Here is a 21,623-nt window from a genome sequence, read left to right on the forward strand (position 1 = left end):
TCATGGCGCGAGTTTTTCATGTTCCGTTCACTTTTTTCTTCTTTAAGTTTCTTGATATCCATCTTCAAGGAACTGATAATAAATTGTAAACTAGACACCCGTTCGCTGAGCTTTGTAATTTCATCCTTACAACTGTCACAATTTTTCTTTTTCACGGCAAAATTCACACTTTTTCTCGGACACGCACAACGAATTTTTACACTAGCTGCCATCCTTTTTTTTCTGGCAAGAAGTTCTGATTCCCTTAGTAATCCAACCCTTTCCTCTTGTCTTCTCTCTTATATTTACCATTTCTTGAGGGAAGGCTGTATCAAAATGCTTTACCACTTTTTCTAGAAGAATATTGAATTTCGAATTCAGATTTTGCTTTTCATAGACATCAGACCAGTCTTCAGTATGCAATAGTGAGTTAAAGTGGACAATGCTTTTCTGCCAGTAGATCCTTCTCTTGACCTTTAGTAATTTATTCTCAACCGGTCGTCCTTCCTTTGTGGTGGTAAGTATTTGAGCTTTGTGGTCACTATATCCTGTGTTAAACACTTTACTGACCACTCCAATTTCTCTTTATCAATCAGGATTTGATCTTAACCTGTCTGACTGGTTGGTGTTATTTATTTATTGTACTTTTTTGCATGGAGACACCAACTGGTGTCTTTTGCAAACATCATAGTATTTTTTACAAGTTTAGTATAGTCATATATACATATGTGATTACATATACATGAAACAAATGTACCATTGTACCTAATAAGGCACAATATTGGGTGTTACATCGTACCTCTTACAAATATTCAGATTTTACACTACTCTCTCTCTCTGGGGGAAACATTTCACGTGCCAAAAATATATCTATAAACAAAGATGATGTGACTTACCAAACGAAAGCGCTGGCATGTTGATAGACACTCAAACACACACACAAAATTCAAGCTTTCGCAACAAACGGTTGCTTCGTCAGGAAATAGGGAAGGAGAGGAAAAGATGAAAGGATGTGGGTTTCAAGTGAGAGGGTAAGGAGTCATTCCAATCCCGGGAGCGGGTTGCTTAGGGGAAAAAAGGACACGTATTCACTCGCACACACACATATCCATCCGCACATACACAGACACAAGCAGACCTTTGTAATGGCAAAGAGTTTGGGCAGAGATGTCAGTCGAGGTGGAAGTACAGAGGCAAAGATGTTGTTGAAAGACAGGTGAGGTATGAGCGGCGGCAACTAGAAATTAGCGGAGGTTGAGGCCTGGCGGATAACGAGAAGAGAGGGTATACTGAAGGGCAAGTTCCCATCTCCGAAGTTCTGACAGGTTGGTGTTAGTGGGAAGTATCCAGATAACCCGGACGGTGTAACACTGTGCCAAGATGTGCTGGCCATGTACCAAGGCATGTTTAGCCACAGGGTGATCCTCATTACCAACAAACACTGTGTGCCTGTGTCCATTCATGAGAATGGACAGTTTGTTGCTGGTCATTCCCACTTAGAAAGCTTCACGGTGTAGGCAGGTCAGTTGGTAAATCACGTGGGTGCTTTCACACATGGCTCCGCCTTCGATCGTGTACACCTTCCGGGTTACAGGTCTGGAGTAGGTGGTGGTGGGAGGGTGCATTGGAGAGGTTTTACACCGGGGGCGATTACAAGGGTAGGAGCTAGAGGGTAAGGGAGGTGGTTTGGGGATTTCAAAGGGATGAACTAAGAGGTTACGAAGGTTAGGTGGACGGCGGAAAGACACTCTTGGTGGAGTGGGGAGGATTTGATGAAGGATGCATCTAATTTCAGGGCAGGATTTGAGGAAGTCGTATCCCTGCTGGAGAGCCACACTCAGAGTCTGCTCCAGTCCCGGCAAAGTATCCTATCACAAGTGGGGCACTGTTGTGGTTCTTCTGTGGGAGGTTCTGGGTTTGAGGGGATGAGGAAGTTGCTCTGGTTATTTGCTTCTGTACCAGGTCGGGAGGGTAGTTGCGGGATGTGAAAGCTGTTTTCAGGTTGTTGGTGTAATGGTTCAGGGATTCCGGACTGGAGCAGATTCATTTACCACGAAGACCTAGGCTGTAGGGAAGGGACCGTTTGATGTGGAATAGGTGGCAGCTGTCATAATGGAGGTACTGTTGCTTGTTGGTGGGTTTGATGTGGACGGACGTGTGAAGCTGGCCATTGGACAGATGGAGGTCGACGTCGAGGAAAGTGGCATGGGATTTGGAGTAGGACCAAGTGAATCTGATGGAACCAAGGGAGTTGAGGTTGGAGAGGAAATTCTGGAGTTCTTCTTCACTGTGAGTCCAGATCATGAAGATGTCATCAATAAATCTGTACCAAACTTTGGGTTGGCAGGCCTGGGTAACCAAGAAGGCTTCCTCTAAGGGACCCATGAATAGGTTGGCGTACGAGGGGGCCATCCTGGTACCCATGGCTGTTCCCTTTAATTGTTGGTATGTCTGGCCTTCAAAAGTGAAGAAGTTTTGGGTCAGGATGAAGCTGGCTAAGGTAATGAGGAAAGAGATTTTAGGTAGGGTGGCAGGTGATCGGCGTGAAAGGAAGTGCTCCATCGGAGCGAGGCCCTGGACGTGCAGAATATTTGTGTATAAGGAAGTGGCATCAATGGTTGCAAGGATGGTTTCCAGGGGTAATAGATTGGGTAAGGATTCCAGGCGTTCAAGAAAGTGGTTGGTCTCTTTGATGAAGGATGGCGCACTGCATGTAATGGGTTGAAAGTGTTGATCTAGGTAGGCAGAGATACGTTCTGTGGGGGCTTGGTAACCAGCTGCAATGGGGTGGCCGGGATGATTGGGTTTGTGAATTTTAGGAAGAAGGTAGAAGGTAGGGGTGCGGGGTGTTGGTGGGGTCAGGAGGTTGATGGAGTCAGGTGAAAGGTTTTGTAGGGGGCCTAAGGTTCTGAGGATTCCTTGAAGCTCCGCCTGGACATCAGGAATTGGATTACCTTGGCAAACTTTGTATGTGGTGTTGTCTGAAAGCTGACGCAGTCCCTCAGCCACATACTCCCGACGATCAAGTACCACGGTCATGGAACCCTTGTCCGCCGGAAGAATGACGATGGATCGGTCAGCCTTCAGATCACGTATATATTGGGCTTCAGCAGTGGTGATGTTGGGAGTAGGATTAAGGTTTTTAAGAAGGACTGAGAAGCAAGGCTGGAAGTCAAAAATTCCTGGAAGGTTTGGAGAGGGTGATTTTGAGTGAGAGGAAGTGGGTCCCGCTGTGACGGAGGACGGAACTGTTCCAGGCAGGGTTCAATTTGGATAGTGTCTTGGGGAGTTGGATCATTAGGAGTAGGATTAGGATCATTTTTCTTCGTGGCAAAGTGATATTTCCGGACTGAGAAGAAAGGCTGGAAGTCAGAAATTCCTGGAAGGTTTGGAGAGGGTGATTTTGAGGAAGAGGAGGTGGGTCCCGCTGTGACGGAGGACGGAACTGTTCCAGGCAGGGTTCAATTTGGATAGTGTCTTGGAGAGTTGGATCATTAGGAGTAGGATTAGGATCATTTTTCTTCATGGCAAAGTGATATTTCCAGCAGAGAGTACGAGTGTAGGACAGTAAATCTTTGACGAGGGCTGTTTGGTTGAATCTGGGAGTGGGGCTGAAGGTGAGGCCTTTGGATAGGACAGAGGTTTCGGATTGGGAGAGAGGTTTCGAGGAAAGGTTAGCTACTGAATTAAGGTGTTGTGGTTCCAGATTGTTGATTGGAATTTTGGGGTTTTGGAGGAGTGGAGCTGGAAGTGGGAGATTGAGTAGATGGGAGAGACTGGGTTTGTGTGCAATGAGAGGAGGTTGAGGTTTGCTAGAAAGATTGTGAAGGGTGAGTGGGTTGCCTTTCCAGAGGTGGGAAACCAGGAGATTGGATAGTTTTTTGAGGTGGAGGGTGGAATGCTGTTCTAATTTGCGGTGGGCCTGTAGGAGGATGCTTTGAACAGCCAGAGTGGATGAGGGAGAGGAAAGATTGAGGACTTTTATTAAGGATAGGAGTTGACGGCTGTGTTCGTTGGCTGAGTTGATGTGTAGGTGAAGGGTTAGGTGGGTGAGGGCAATGGATTGTTCAGTTTGGAACTGGTATAGGGACTGATGGAAAGAAGGGTTGCAGCCAGAGATGGGAACTTTAAGTGTGAGGCCTTTGGGGGTAATGCCAAATGCCAGACAAGCCTGAGAAAATAAAATATGGGAGCGTAATCTGGCTAGGGCGAAGTGCAGTCTCCTACTACGGCAGACGCTGTTTCCTGACGAGTGTACAAGTGTTTTCTTCTCTCAGTTAACAAGTTGTGCAATGTGCAGGCAGCCAGTGTTATTGTGGTAACTTTTTCAGGAGGCAGATTAATGGTAGTAAGAAAAATCCCGAAACGATTTGCAAGAATGCCAAAGCTGCTCTCCACTAATCTTCTCCCTCGTGACACTCGGTAATTGAAAACCTTTTCTTCTTTTGTGATTCCTTTTAAGGGGTATGGCTTCATAATGTTATAACTCAGAGGAAAAGCGTCATCTGCCAGTACTACCATTGGAGTTGTAATGTTTGTGTTCCCAAGCTTCCTGCCTTCAGGAATGTTGAGCACAGATTGGTCAATGAGACACTCACGTAGTTTGCTTTTTGAAAACACTCCAGCATCACCAACACGCCCATTAGTTCCTACGTCTACATACAAAAATTTGTAGGAAGCATCTACCATGGCAAATAAAATGATACTGTTGAAGGATTTATAATTGAAAAAGTGAGATCCACTAGCCTATGGACATTTAATATGAATGTGCTTTCCGTCCATTGCTCCTATAGTGTTATAACAGTTCCACTTCTTCTCGAAATTCTCTGCAATTTGCTCCCACTCTCCTCTGCTTGTGGGTACCCATAAATAAATAAGATTTATGTATGTGCAAGGAAGTATGTAACTAATGGCTTTTATCTTTTATTTTGTAGCATGAGATGCAAGAGCCTGTCGCATGTAGCGAGGCACAGCCACAGCCCCAGCCCCTGCATTAAGAGCGGCCTCCCACTAAAAGGAGGAAAGTCACGCCAGACGTGGCAACAAACGTCATGGTGGAGGCCAGCAGGACACATCAGGCTATGGCTGATGCTGCTAGAACCATGCCTGTCCATGAAGACCGCTACAGTACCCTTGGTGCCCACATCGCAGCAGAACTGCATGAAATGGAAAAAGGTGGGTGGCAGGGAATACACCACTGCCACTATGCACAGTCTGGAGCGGACATTAATGGACAGGTGGGATTTGCTGCATGCGACAGCCCGTGCACAACCGTCCACCTCTGGATATATCCAGGCTGCCTTGCAGCAGGCTGGAATAGAGGATGAGGATTCCATTCTATAAATACATATGTGTGTATAATTTTTGTATCTCTCCAATCTTCTTAATCTATTTTTATAATCAGGGTGCCTCACATTGTAAAGTGTCTCATCCGCTTCATACATCTCTATTAATTTTGTGGTATCACACATCAATTGAAATTTGCCATGTAAATAAAATTAGATAAATAAAATAATAACAATTTATCTTCATGAACATAAAGTGTATCGAACATTTATTTACCTTGAGACAATGGTCCTTTAGTGCTTTATAAATTGCTTCACACGTTTCAGGTATTATTTTACTTAATGTGCAGTGTGGAATTCGAGTGCTGTACTGTAAGCTAGAGTAACTTTCTCCTGTAGCAAGGAATCGTAGTGTTACAGTGAGAATGTCTTCTGCAGATATAGCAGTTCTTAGGTGAATATTGTGTTTTGAGATACGAGGAATCACTTCACTGAGAACATACTGAAAAGTATGCTCATCCATTCACAAGAAATTGATGTATCACTTGACGTCTTCCACTATTAGCTCACGTAACAAGTTTTGCTGAATGCTTTTTTCGTCTCGTTGTGAAACCCATGGCTTCACCCAGGTACGATTCCTTTTTTCCCCCTGGTTCTGTATCGCATGTGCACACACAGCAATTGTGGCACAAGCAGCAGCTGCTGTGGTTAATAACAATTGGTTTTTGTCAGCCATCTTGAACTTTGACGAAAACTTTGATGAAGGTGTAGTACCACGTCTAGCGCTACGTCAAAGACCTTCGTCAAATATATTGGACGGAATATTGGTTCACATCTTTGATCAAATCTTTGACAAAGAAATTAGATAGTGTAATACCGGCCTAAAGACAAAGAATTTGGGCAGAGATGTCAGTCGAGGCGGAAATACAGAGGCAAAGATGTTGTTGGAAGATAGGTGAGGTATGAGCGGCAGCAACTTGAAATTCGGGGAGGTTGAGGCCTGGCGGATAACGAGAAGAGGATATACTGAAGGGCAAGTTCCCATCTCCGGAGTTCTGACAGGTTGGTGTTATTGGGAAGTATCCAGATAACCCGGACGGTGTAACACTGTGCCAAGATGTGCTGGCCGTGCACCAAGGCATGTTTAGCCACAGGGTGATCCTCATTACCAACAAACACTGTGTGCCTGTGTCCATTCATGAGAATGGACAGTTTGTTGCTGGTCATTCCCACATAGAAAGCTTCACAGTGTAGGCAGGTCAGTCGGTAAATCACGTGGGTGCTTTCACACATGGCTCTGCCTTTGATCGTGTACACCTTCCGGGTTACAGGACTGGAGTAGGTGGTGGTGGGAGGGTGCATTGGAGAGGTTTTACACTGGGGGCGGTTACAAGGGTAGGAGCCAGAGGGTAAGGGAGGTGGTTTGGGGATTTGTAGGGATGAACTAAGTCGTTACGAAGGTTAGGTGGACGGCGGAAAGACACTCTTGGTGGAGTGGGGCGGATTTCATGAAAGATGGATCACATTTCAGGGCAGGATTTGAGGAAGTCGTATCCCTGCTGGAGTGCCACATTCAGAGTCTGATCCAGTCCCGGAAAGTATCCAGTCACAAGTGGGGCACTTTTGTGGTTCTTCTGTGGGAGATTCTGGGTTTGAGGAAGTGGCTCTGGTTATTTGCTTCTGTACCAGGTCGGGAGGGTAGTTGCAGGATGTGAAAGCTGTTTTCAGGTTGTTGGTGTAATGGTTCAGAGATTCCAGACTGGAGCAGATTCATTTGCCACGAAGACCTAGGCTGTAGGATGGCCAGCTTCACACGTCCGTCCACATCAAACCCACCAACAAGCAACAGTACCTGCATTATGACAGCTGCCACCTATTCCACATTAAACAGTCCCTTCCCCACAGAAGAACCACAAAAGTACCCCACTTGTGACACGATACTTTCCGGAACTGGATCAGTGTCTGAATGTGGCTCTCCAGCAGGGATACGACTTCCTCAAATCCTGCCCTGAAATGAGATCCATTCTTCATGAAATCCTCCCCACTCCACCAAGAGTGTCTTTCCGCCATCCACCTAACCTTTGTAACCTCTTAGTTCATCCCTATGAAATACCCAAACCACCTTCCTTACCCTCTGGCTCCTACCCTTGTAACTGCCCCCAGTGTAAAACCTCTCCAATGCACCGTCCCACCACCACCTACTCCAGACCTGTAACCCAGAAGGTGTACACGATCAGAGGCAGAACCATGTGTGAAAGCACCCACGTGATTTACCAACTGACCTGCCTACACTGTGAAGCTTTCTGTGTGGGAATGGCCAGCAACAAACTGTCCATTCTCATGAATGGACACAGGCAGACAGTGTTTGTTGGTAATGAGGATCACCCTGTGGCCAAACATGCCTTGGTGCACGGCCAGCAGATCTTGGCACAGTGTTACACTGTCCGGGTTATCTGGATACTTCCCCCAAACACCAACCTATCAGAACTCCGGAGATGGGAACTTGCCGTTCAGTATATCCTCTCTTCTCGTTGTCTGCCAGGCCTCAACCTCCACTAATTTCAAGTTGCCGCTGCTCATACCTCACCTGTCTTTCAACAACATCTTTGCCTCTGTACTTCCGCCTCGACTGACATCTCTGCCCAAACTCTTTGTCTTTAGGCCGGTATTACACTATCTAATTTCTTTGTCAAAGATTTGATCAAAGATGTGAACCAATATTCCGTCCAATATATTTGACGAAGGTCTTTGACGTAGCGCTAGACGTGGTACTACACCTTCATCAAAGTTTTCGTCAAAGTTCAAGATGGCTGACAAAAACCAATTGTTATTAACCACAGCAGCTGCTGCTTGTGCCACAATTGCTGTGTGTGCACATGCGATACAGAACCAGGGGGAAAAAAGGAATCGTACCTGGGTGAAGCCATGGGTTTCACAACGAGACGAAAAAAGCATTCAGCAAAACTTGTTACGTGAGCTAATAGTGGAAGACGTCAAGTGATACATCAATTTCTTGTGAATGGATGAGCATACTTTTCAGTATGTTCTCAGTGAAGTGATTCCTCGTATCTCAAAACACAATATTCACCTAAGAACTGCTATATCTGCAGAAGACAGGCTCACTGTAACACTACGATTCCTTGCTACAGGAGAAAGTTACTCTAGCTTACAGTACAGCACTCGAATTCCACACTGCACATTAAGTAAAATAATACCTGAAACGTGTGAAGCAATTTATAAAGCACTAAAGGACCATTGTCTCAAGGTAAATAAATGTTCGATACACTTTATGTTCATGAAGATAAATTGTTATTATTTTATTTATCTAATTTTATTTACATGGCAAATTTCAATTGATGTGTGATACCACAAAATTAATAGAGATGTATGAAGCGGATGAGACACTTTACAATGTGAGGCACCCTGATTATAAAAATAGATTAAGAAGATTGGAGAGATACAAAAATTATACACACATATGTATTTATAGAATGGAATCCTCATCCTCTATTCCAGCCTGCTGCAAGGCAGCCTGGATATATCCAGAGGTGGACGGTTGTGCACGGGCTGTCGCATGCAGCAAATCCCACCTGTCCATTAATGTCCGCTCCAGACTGTGCATAGTGGCAGTGGTGTATTCCCTGCCACCCACCTTTTTCCATTTCATGCAGTTCTGCTGCGATGTGGGCACCAAGGGTACTGTAGCGGTCTTCATGGACAGGCATGGTTCTAGCAGCATCAGCCATAGCCTGATGTGTCCTGCTGGCCTCCACCATGACGTTTGTTGCCACGTCTGGCGTGACTTTCCTCCTTTTAGTGGGAGGCCGCTCTTAATGCAGGGGCTGGGGCTGTGGCTGTGCCTCGCTACATGCGACAGGCTCTTGCATCTCATGCTACAAAATAAAAGATAAAAGCCATTAGTTACATACTTCCTTGCACATACATAAATCTTATTTATTTATGGGTACCCACAAGCAGAGGAGAGTGGGAGCAAATTGCAGAGAATTTCGAGAAGAAGTGGAACTGTTATAACACTATAGGAGCAATGGACGGAAAGCACATTCATATTAAATGTCCATAGGCTAGTGGATCTCACTTTTTCAATTATAAATCCTTCAACAGTATCATTTTATTTGCCATGGTAGATGCTTCCTACAAATTTTTGTATGTAGACGTAGGAACTAATGGGCGTGTTGGTGATGCTGGAGTGTTTTCAAAAAGCAAACTACGTGAGTGTCTCATTGACCAATCTGTGCTCAACATTCCTGAAGGCAGGAAGCTTGGGAACACAAACATTACAACTCCAATGGTAGTACTGGCAGATGACGCTTTTCCTCTGAGTTATAACATTATGAAGCCATACCCCTTAAAAGGAATCACAAAAGAAGAAAAGGTTTTCAATTACCGAGTGTCACGAGGGAGAAGATTAGTGGAGAGCAGCTTTGGCATTCTTGCAAATCGTTTCGGGATTTTTCTTACTACCATTAATCTGCCTCCTGAAAAAGTTACCACAATAACACTGGCTGCCTGCACATTGCACAACTTGTTAACTGAGAGAAGAAAACACTTGTACACTCGTCAGGAAACAGCGTCTGCCGTAGTAGGAGACTGCACTTATCTTGAGACACAAAGCACTGAGGACCTACAGCAAATGGAACCAATAGCTTGCCAAACTGCTTCTGGACGTACAGTACACAGGAGAGCAGTTAGGGAATACTTTAAGACATTTTACAATGGCGCTGGGAAAGTGCCCTGGCAAGATAATCACATTTAGTAATGTAAAACGTAAACAAATGTACATACCTCAAACATTTCCTCAAACGTCGGTGTGGCACGTTCACTTCCAGTTTCACTTTCCGTGCTCTCCATATTGCACACACTCTTGTCGGCCTCTGTTGACTGGTCGAGAAATTTGAGCATTTGGAACCAGTACACTTGTGGTGTATACGCCGCCTGCGCACTGGCTCCACTTTTGCTTTTATGCATCTGCAATATTAGTAATGAAAATAATTTAAACTACTTGTAGGTTACGTAAACATTATTGTATGCTTCAAGTCACTGCAGTGAACAAATTAATGCTAATCATTTGCATGACATGTAAACTTTACTTGCATAAATAAATATGTCAATACGTACTTTTGCTTTCTCGTATGAGTAGCTAGTGCGGAGGCCATTTATCTTCCTCTTGATATCCTTGGCCGTACATCCAGGCCGTATGTCACAGCTAATAATCTCTGCTATATTTTTTTAACTCTCCAATCTTGTTAATCTATTTTTATAATCAGGGTGCCTCACATTGTAAAGCGCCTCATCCGCTTCATACATTTCAATTAATTTTGTGGTAGACGCCACACACCAATTGTATTTAGCAGCCATGTTTACAAACACAAAAGATGACAGAACGCTCCAGCGACGCTGGCGCTCCGCGTGGTAACATATTGCATTGCAGTGAACAGAAGACAAGCGATTTCTTTGATCAAATATACGGCCTCGGCCTAGATTTGATCAAATATTGGATGACATTTGTCAAAGATCACTATTACACTATCAAATATCTTTGACAAAGATATTGGACAAAGAAATTTGATAGTGTAATACCGGCCGTACAAATGTCTGCTTGTGTCTGTGTATGTGGAGATGGATATGTGTGTGTGTGTGTGTGCGAGTGTATACCTGTCCTTTTTTCCCCTAAGGTAAGTCTTTCCACTCCCAGGATTGGAATGATTCCTTACCCTCTCCCTTAAAACCCACATTCTTTCATCTTTCCCTCTCCTTCCCTCTTTCCTGACGAAGCAACCATTGGTTGCGAAAGCTTGAATTTTGTGTGTATGTATGTGTTTGTTTGTGTATCTATATATATATATATAATAGAGGGAAACATTCCATGCGGGAAAAATATATTTAAAAACAAAGATGATGTGACTTACCATACGAAAGCGCTGGCAGGTCGATAGATACACAAACACATACATACACACAAAATTCAAGCTTTCGCAACCAATGGTTGCTTCGTCAGGAAAGAGGGAAGGAGAGGGAAAGATGAAAGGATATATATATATATATATATATATATATATATATATATATATATATATATATATATATATATATATATATATATAAAAAAAACAAAGATGATGTGACTCACCATACGAAAGTGCTGGCAGGTCAATAGAAACACAAACAGACACATGCATACACACAAAATTCAAGCTTTCGCAACAAACTGTTGCCTCATCAGGAAAGAGGGAAGGAGAGGGAAAGACGAAAGGATGTGGGTTTTAAGGCTGAGGGTAAGGAGTCATTCCAATCCCGGGAGCGGAAAGTCTTACCTTAGGGGGAAAAAAGGACGGGTATACACTTGCACACACACACACACATATCCATCCACACATATACAGACACAAGCAGACATATTTAAAGACAAAGAGTTTGGGCAGAGATGTCAGTCGAGGCGGAAGTGCAGAGGCAAAGATGATGTTGAATGACAGGTGAGGTATGAGTGGCGGCAACTTGAAATTAGCGGAGATTGAGGCCTGGTGGGTAACGGGAAGAGAGGATATATTGAAGAGCAAGTTCCCATCTCCGGAGTTCGGATAGGTTGGTGTTGGTGGGAAGTATCCAGATAACCCGAACGGTGTAACACTATGCCAAGATGTGCTGGCCGTGCACCAAGGCATGTTTAGCCACAGGGTTATCCTCATTACCAACAAACACTGTCTGCCTGTGTCCATTCATGCGAATGGACAGTTTGTTGCTGGTCATTCCCACATAGAATGCATTGCAGTGTAGGCAGGTCAGTTGGTAAATCACGTGGGTGCTTTCACATGTGGCTCTGCCTTTGATCGTGTACACCTTCCGGGTTACAGGACTGGAGTAGGTGGTGGTAGGAGGGTGCATGGGACAGGTTTTACACTGGAGGCAGTTACAAGGATAGGAGCCAGAGGGTAGAGAAGGTGGTTTGGGGATTTCATAGGGATGAACTAAGAGGTTACGAAGGTTAGGTGGATGGCGGAAAGACACTCTTGGTGGAGTGGGGAGGATTTCATGAAGGATGGATCTCATTTCAGGGCAGGATTTGAGGAAGTCGTATTAACATTCACTTAAAGGATATAAACACTTGTCAATTAAGAAATATTGTACCCTATTTGACCACTAATGCATGGACTATGGTCTGTTGTTTTTAATTTTGTTCTTTGTCTGTAGTAGAAGTCTTTATGTCTTGTATTATAGGCATGCATATCAGAGCACTTTGTTGCTTTGTTTTGATGTGTCACAAAAAATATAGTTAATTTGTAAAGATGCAGTTGCAACTTTAACTCTGGCTGTAAGGTTATGTGTTTTAATGAGATTGCCAAGGGTGGTTTTCTGTTTGAATTTACTAAGAAAATCTATGTTGAAGTCACCACATACTACAACATCACGCCTTGTTTTATGCAGCTTATTTAAGAAAATTTCCATTTTTTCTATTATCAAACCTAATTTTGGAATTTTTATCACTGTCATCTCAAAGTCTTTTTCACAACTTAGGGAGGTGACATTATCTATTTTAGTATCCTCTATATTATCTTTTACATATATGGCCACACCTCCATAGTGACCACTAGGTCTACAATAGTACTCAGCCAGAGTGTAATTGTGTAGGCAGACAGATTTAATTAAGTTCTTGTCAAGCCAATGTTCTGAAAAACACATTACAGAAATATCCTCTAGTTCATGCATTAATAAAATATTTAGTTCTTCTACGTTATTGCTTAGGGACTGAACATTTTGGTGAAAGATCTTTATTACAGAATTTGTGGGAAAATCTACAGTACCACCTACCTTCAGTTTAAATGTTTCCTGTTTGTGCAATTTGTAGCTACTGCTTTAAGCAGTAAAAAATCATTCAGATGAGGAGGCTGCCTGATGTTTTTTCTAGTTTGGCGAGATGAGGCCTCCCTAGTGATCCATTTCTCCAAGGTACTCTGACCTGCAATCTTTTTGTGCTTCTTGTCACTCTTGTTTACAAGACGGCAGATTTCTTCAGCCAAGAACTGTTTACCATAGTAATTCAAATGTAGGCTGTGACTGGTATGCATGTCTCTGTTTAATGTACTGACATCTATTAGATTCACATAAGGATATTTTTGTGGTTCACGGTGTGGGTTCCTGTAGTCATGTCCTAGTTCATGAACCATGGGCAACGTAGGAGTGGCCAAGTAAGTGGTCCCGACAGTCGGGATACCAGTTACTTTGGAATAAGGCTGGGCATCTCGGACATATTCTGAGTCGTGGTCACCTTTGTGCTCATACGGCAAAGACTACCAAATCCACCGGTTAGTCCCTCAACCGTTAGGGGTAAAACCCAATGGGACTCGGGGCAAGTAAGGCTAGCAACCTGCTTTCCTGCTACTTTAAATATGACGCTGGCAACAATCAGAGCAAAATGCCTCGGACCTTTGGAGGTGACGGAGTCCCACCTCTAACTGACAAACCAGGGACTCCTAAGATATGACTTGGCAAACAAATGTTAATGAGATGGGGAGCTATTAATATCAATGGGGGCTACTCTGGGAAGAAGGTAGAGCTGGTAGAGGCTGCAAGTAAGATGGGACTGGACGTTTTAGCTGTTAGTGACATTCGGGTAAGGGGTGAGAAAGAACAGGAAGTGGGAGAATACAAGGTCTCCCTGTCAGGAGTCAAAGCAGGAATAGCACAATGGGGTGTAGGGCTTTACATCAGGAAAGAAATGAAACCCAGCGTAGTTGCAATAAGGTATGTAAACGAACGACTGATGTGGATAGATTTGAGTCTAGCAAGAAAATTTGGATTGTGTCAGTATATTCGCATTGTGAAGGGACAGATCAAGATAAGATGGATAGTTTTTATGAGGCACTCAGTGATGTAGTTGTTAGAGTAAAGGACAAGGACAGTGTTCTGCTCATGGGTGATTTTAATGCCAGGATTGGAAATTGAACAGAAGGGTATGAAAAGGTTATGGGTAAATTTGGAGAGGATATGGAGGCCAACAGGAACGGGAAACAACTCTTGGATTTCTGTACCAGTATGGGCGTAGTAATCACAAACTCCTTTTTTAAACATAAGAACATTCACTGGTATACTTGGGAAGGCAGGGGAGCCAGATCTGTCATTGATTATATAATAACAGATCAGGAATTCAGGAAGGCTGTGAGGGACACATGTGTATTCAGGGGATTCTTTGATGACACTGATCATTATTTAATCTGCAGTGAAATTGGGATTGTGAGGCCGAAAGTGCAGGAGGTCAGGTCCATATGTAGGAGGGTAAGAGTGGAGAAACTTCAGGATAAGGAAATCAGGCACAAGTACATAACAGCGATCTCAGAAAGGTACCATTTAGTTGAATGTAGTCAATTACAGTCATTGGAAAAGGAATGGACAAGGTACAGGGACACAGTACTAGAAGTGGCTAAAGAATGTCTTGGAACAGTAGTGTGTAAAAGTAGGATGAAGCAAACAGCTTGGTGGAATGACACAGTCAAGGCAGCCTGTAAAAGGAAAAAGAAGGCGTATCAAAAATGGCTACATGCTAGAACTCAGGTAGACAGAGAAAGTTATGTTGAAGAAAGAAACAAAGCCAAACACATAATTGCAGCATCCAAGAAGAAATCTTGGGAAGACTTTGGAAACAGGTTGGAAACTATGGGTCAAGCTGCTGGAAAACCATTCTGGAGTGTAATTAGCAGTCTTCAAAAGGGAGGTAAGAGGAAATGACAAGTATTTTGGACAGGTCAGGAAAACTGCTGATGAATCCTGTGGATGCCTTGGGCAGATGGAGAGAATATTTTGAAGAGTTGCTCAATGTAGGTGAAAATACGACCGGTAATGTTTCAGATTTCGAGGTAGAATGGGATAGGAATGATGATGGAAGTAGGATCACATTTGAGGAAGTGGAGAAAATGGTCAATAGATTGCAGTGCAATAAAGCAGCTGGGGTGGATGAAATTAAGTCGGAACTCATCAAATACAGTGGAATGTCAAGTCTTAAATGGCTACACAGGATAATTGAAATGGCCTGGGAGTCAGGACAGGTTCCATCAGACTGGACAAAAGCAGTAATCACACCAATATTTAAACATGGAAACAGAAAAGATTGTAACAACTACAGAGGTATCTCTTTAATCAGCATTGTGGGTAAAATCTTCTCAGGTATTGTTGAAAGGAAAGTGCGAGTATTAGTTGAGGACCATTTGGATGAAAATCAGTGTGGGTTTAGGCCTCTTAGAGGTTGCCAGGACCAGATCTTTAGCTTATGGCAAATAATGGAGAAGTGTTATGAGTGGAACAGGGAATTGTATATATGCTTTATAGATCTAGAAAAGGCATATGACTGGGTTCCTAGGAGGAAGTTATTGTCTGTTCTACGAGATTATGGAATAGGAGGCAAACTTTTGCAAGCAATTAAAGGTCTTTACATGGATAGTCAGGCAGCAGTTAGAGTTGATGGTAAATTGAGTTCATGGTTCAGAGTAGTTTCAGGAGTAAGACAAGGCTGCAACCTGTCTCCACTGTTGTTCATATTATTTATGGATCATATGTTGAAAACAATAGACTGGCTGGGTGAGATTAAGATATGTGAACACAAAATAAGCAGTCTTGCATATGCGGATGACTTAGTTGTGAAGGCAGATTCGATTGAAAGTTTGCAAAGTAGTATTTCAGAGCTAGATTAGAAATGTAAGGACTATGGTATGAAGATTAGCATCTCCAAAACGAAAGTAATGTCAGTTGGAAAGAAATATAAACGGATTGAGTGCCAAATAGGAGGAACAAAGTTAGAACAGGTGAACAGTTTCAAGTACTTAGGATGCATATTCTCACAGGGTGGCAACATAGTGAAAGAACTGGAAGTGAGGTGTAGCAAAGCTAATGCAGTGAGTGCTCAGCTACGATCTACTCTCTTCTGCAAGAAGGAAGTCAGTACCAAGACTAAGTTATCTGTGCACCATTCAATCTTTCGACCTACTTTGTTGTATGGGAGCGAAAGCTGGGTGGATTCAGGTTACCTTATCAACAAGGTTGAGGTTACGGATATGAAAGTAGCTAGGATGATTGCAGGTACTAGTAGATGGGAACAATGGCAGGAGGGTGTACACAATGAGGAAATCAAAGAAAAACTGGGAATGAACTCTATAGATGTAGCAGTCAGGGCAAACAGGCTTAGATGGTGGGGTCATGTTACACGCATGGGAGAAGCAAGGTTACCCAAGAGACTCATGGGTTCAGCAGTAGAGGGTAGGAGGAGTTGGGGCAGACCAAGGAGAAGGTACTTGGATTCGGTTAAGAATGATTTTGAAGTAATAGGTTTAATGTCAGAAGAGGCACCAATGTTAGCACTGAATAGGGGATCTTGGAGGAATTTTACAAGGGGGCTATGCTCCAGACTGAACACTGAAAGGCATAATCAGTCTTAAATGATGATGATGATGATGATGATGAAGGATATTTTTTGTACAGTTCATTTATCTCAATGTTCACTCTTTCTATCAGTTTGTTTACACATGACCAGGGTGGTAAGTCATACCTGTGGGGTTGATTTATCACAGTTATGTTTGTTTTGTTTAATTTGGGCAGCACACTGTCGAGAACTGTGATGAGTATTTTACCTTTATCTCTGCCAACGTCATTTGCGCCTGCACAAATTATGACACAGTCATTAAAGTCAAGGTTTTCACATGATTTTGCAAGAGACTTTGTAACTTCTTCCATTCCTGCCCCTGGCTTTATAAAGGCTTGTACACTTAGGTTTGACTGTGTGTCTGTCACTTGTTCCGCCAGTTGACGACAATGACTATTGGCAAAAATTAGTACTTTTTTGTCTTTTTTGCATTGGTTATGTTTTGAAACATTAGTAGATTTCACGGAACGTGACTCCTGCTGTTTTTTAATAGTTTCTGGACTCACTTGTTTTTCAGCTACACTGTTTCCAGACTCGTTTGGCGTTTTGTTTGAAGCAGTTACTTTGATATGTCCAAGTTTTGTGCTTGTGGCTGCTGTACCTTTTTCGTTTACTTCACTGGTGTCCGATATTGTTTGGAGCTTGTGTTGATAATGTTCTTCTTGATTATTACAGTCCCAATTTTCCAACAGTTTCTCTAGTTGGATTACAGTCCTTTTTAGTTCTTCTATTTCACTATTGTTTGCAGATATCGCAATACGAAAGTCGTCACAATGTTTACACTTGTTGTGCACTGAACTTGCTTCTGTCATTTCACTTGCTTTTGATATTGTATCATAAATAATGTTAGAAGAATGATTCATTAATTTTTTGTAACACGATTTAAAGATTTTGTGATGTACATAATTATTCTGCATTTTAGGCTTTAAATGTTGTAAAAAGTCATTTTGAACGTACATTATCATTGTACTCATTTTAATTTCTACTACATCTCTGTAATGTCAATTTTTGCTGGATTAACTTATTGCAGTTGTAACATCAAGCATGAAATAGTACAATAATGTCAAAGAACGTAATTGGCTTTTAAACAGATATTAGTTAACTATTTTTATCATAGATCTATTACAATCTTTTAAACTGTAAAAATGTTAACATAGATTTACTACACCCAACAATTTCGTGTGCTAAATAATTGTTATAATCATTTCCTTTTATTGAAGTTAGATAATTGTGCACATACGTTATTGCATACCAAACAAAAGCAACAAATGAACATGAGCTCTTTTGGTTTTAGGGGTGGAAACTATTGGGTTCACATGTATCTATATTTATTAGTAGCACACTAGTCTGTCAGTTTTAACTACATGAATCATATTTAGTTATAGCTTTCTCTGTAATGGTACCTATGTGAAATATAACATACTTGACATTTGTGCCCCAATGGGAAACATTTCCATCAGAAAATGAAGATAATGACTGAGATATTTTAATAGTTTCAAAAATGCATAAACTGAATAAGCTACCTGAATAATATCTGGGCTAGAAGAGTCGTAATTATCAAAAATATTTTTACCAAGTGTAATGACAGAAGACAATAGGGTAAGATCGTTACCAATAAAACTTTTAATAACTGCAGGAAAGGATACAGTTCTTCTGTAAATAAAATATCATTTCAACATGTTGTATTCTGAAAATGATTTAGGTAAGTTAACAATTAGTGCACATTTTACAGACCTCTTGATATGGAATGTAGGAAGAGTGCATCTTGCTAGGTCAGCAGTACTACTCATAAAGGTAAAATGTCTTCTCTTTTATTGGATAAATGAAAATTAACTGAGTATATGTTGTCTTTCTTAATTATCACCTGCACAGATAATAAATCATCCTTATTGTCTTTGTCCTTTTCACTTGAAGCACTTCACATGAAAAAAGTCAATGTTTGTCACATATTACAGAAAAAAATATTAAGGCTTTTCTTCAAGTATATTCACAGGGAAAAATATGCCTAGAGACAGCACACTGGAGGCTAGGTGGGGGGGGGGGGACATCCCCCCAAGCTCCCTAATATGGGTGCCCTTCGTATCAAATGCTGGGCTCATATGATGATGATGAATACAGTCTGTTTGTTTTCATTCTCCTTGGACCCTCCACATGTGTATATGTCCGTTATGTTGCTTTGTGCAGAACTGAGGCTGCTTTGCACTGCTGCTCCTGGGTCCAGTGCTGTCAGACATACAGCTGTTGGTATGACTCTCTGGTGACAATTTCTGATGTGCTGGTAGACATTTCTCCTTATTATTTGAGGGATAACATGATCTTCCCATAAACAGTAGACATTCAAATATGATTTCTAAATGGGAAATGTAGTGTGTGGTCTTCCTTGTACACAGAATGTGGTTGACATTACTCTTATCCACTCTGTGTGATTATGCAGAAATGCTAATTATTTACATATTGGAGCATGTTGTACAATTTGTGCTGTGTTTGTTGCATGTTACCTTCATGGAGTTACAATTTAAGTGGTCAGCAGTGTATATGTCCACTGTGATGTGGTCCACATCTGCAAAAGTTCTTCATGATTGACTGATCAGTGGAATACATAATATGTATGACTCAACCAATGTAAGTGGTGATGCATTATACTTCTATTTTTATCTAGTTTATCATTATAGCCTTACTGGACATCAGTGCATCACTGTAAGATGGGTGACCCCCTAATTATTGAACATTGGGCTGATGTCTGACATGTGTGAAGACTGACAGCATCATTGTTTGCACACATATGAGTGAATCATTTGTAAAATATCTTGCACGGAATGGTTGCATGTTAGATTACAATGATAAGCCATTGATCCAGGCTCGCCAACTGCAGTGAGCAAGTACAAATTGATGACTGAATCCAATACACATTCAGTCATTGAATCTCTCCACAATGACCTGTCTCTGCTGGATTTTATGCCAAAAAATTATGTAAATTTTCCACTTGTGATCAGGTTAATTTAATGTAATTATGAAAGTTCTTAAGATATCTCATTTAAATCATCTAAAACCAGCAAACAAAAATATAACTTCCAACAGAGAACTTACACAGCATGTCTGTTTACTAACACAAACTACGAAAGAAAGACACAATAAGAGCGACTGACTTGTGTTCTCTTTCAAAAACAAAGAGAACATTTTTCCCTATTTTGTTCTGTTTCAGGAACAGAACATTTCAATATCACGGATAAATCTCTACTAATTGTGACAGAATATTACTATCATACACAGAAAAAACAATCAAATGTACAAGAGACTGGCCCTTTACAGATATTAACAAAAATGTTTGAGTCTGCCAATAAGTAACACCTTAGTGTAACAGGAATTAAACTATGACAAATTCAGTTGTAACAAAATTAATCTTGGTACTAAATGCAGGTGCAACTTTTTATATCGGCTCATGTATTGTAGATGACAATGATATGCCACAGTATATTTGAGCTTTAATACAAAGGTAACTGTGTTCTACAAATGTAAAACAATATAGAGGGGAGCAAGTCAATTGCTGGCTACATAATTCACTAAACTGATTACGTCCTGCTTGTCAACCAATATTTAATGTTTTATTTCACAGAACTGCTTCTGTTTACTCCATAACAATTTACATAGTCAGAAGTTATATCCAACATGAGAAATATATAAAGCTAGATATTCTCCTTTATTTCCAGATACTTGCAGCTGATGATGATGAGACCGCACTTTGTTCACTGTCCACTGGAACATGTCTTGGAGAAGCTTCTCTTGTTGTAGGACTCATAAATAAATTCAGTGTTAAGTGTTCATCATACTGTGAAGTACTTTCATTAGAGAAAAGAACATTCACAAAACTAATTCAAAACTATCCCATATTTCTTCGATATATTCTTAAACGTATTAATGTAAGTACCCTGTGTTTCGTCTCCATTTTTTATATGAGTTATTTGTTATTACAAATATTGTTTAGTATTTTGGTATGTTATTACAAAAACTCATAGTTGAGGGAAATTGTTCTATGGTGAAAATATATTGAATGAGGTGAGTGAAAATGAAGACAATTTATTCTGAAGAGGATTGTTTCATTCATCCAGACAGCATGAGACAGACACTTTGTCTCACACTCTGCACATAATTAATGTCAAACTCTGTTACCTCATATAACAGAGCCTCTAATTGAGACACAATCTGACAGGCTTGAATCTTCAACCATCAAAAGTATATAACAAGGCATAGAGAAGGCCCAGTACATGGACAACTCTGTTAAGTCATAAAGTTAGATAAATCTGCACAGGTAAATCCATTAATTTGAAATTAGTGCAAGTGCAAGGGTTATTAATATCATTATAATATTCCTAATTCATCATGATTGTTTTCTGGCAATTTATAATGTCTTACAATAATGTATAGCTAGTGCTTATTGAGGTCCAGACCTTTGAGTGAAGGAACAAAATAGTTGTAGTAGTAACACATTAATTGAGATGTCATGAGCAGAACAGTGTGGTTCTTTGTTGTATTATTACTTTAATTGTAATATTCATGTAACTAATAGCCTAAAATAGGTTTTGTACAGTAGCCACAGCCAGGATATTCTACTGTCAGAGGAGTTCTTTATATGTGTACCGGTGTATGAAATTAACTGAACCTTTTAGTTTGATATACCGAGTAATTTCTGTACTGATGTTTCTCAACAGTAATACTGCACTGCTACAAAATTTTGTGAATAGTGAATAGTGTTTTATTCATCTCATAACATACAATTTCTAATCATATGATTAGTGTACAGGAGAACGTCAAAAAATGGATAACACAACTTAGGCCTAATTGGTACAAAGAATTTTAACATTAATATCAGCTTTTATTTTTCTTTCCTCCCTTTTGTGAAGGACAGCTACATTTACACACAAGACTATATGTAAATTTGT

The 21,623-nt window shown here is 41.2% G+C and overlaps 1 protein-coding gene across 1 annotated transcript in view; it reads left to right on the plus strand.

Annotated features, from left to right (window-relative positions):
• The window catches only part of LOC124613808 (cyclic nucleotide-gated cation channel beta-3-like), a 186,552-nt gene that overhangs the window by 105,964 nt on the left and 58,965 nt on the right, over positions 1-21,623 (plus strand). The window contains exon 3 of the mRNA XM_047142530.1: positions 20,394-20,607. Within this exon, the coding sequence (XP_046998486.1) occupies positions 20,394-20,607 (214 nt within the window). The remainder of the gene's footprint in view (positions 1-20,393; positions 20,608-21,623) is intronic.

This window comes from Schistocerca americana, chromosome 4, assembly GCF_021461395.2.
Source record: "Schistocerca americana isolate TAMUIC-IGC-003095 chromosome 4, iqSchAmer2.1, whole genome shotgun sequence".
NCBI lineage: Eukaryota > Metazoa > Arthropoda > Insecta > Orthoptera > Acrididae > Schistocerca > Schistocerca americana.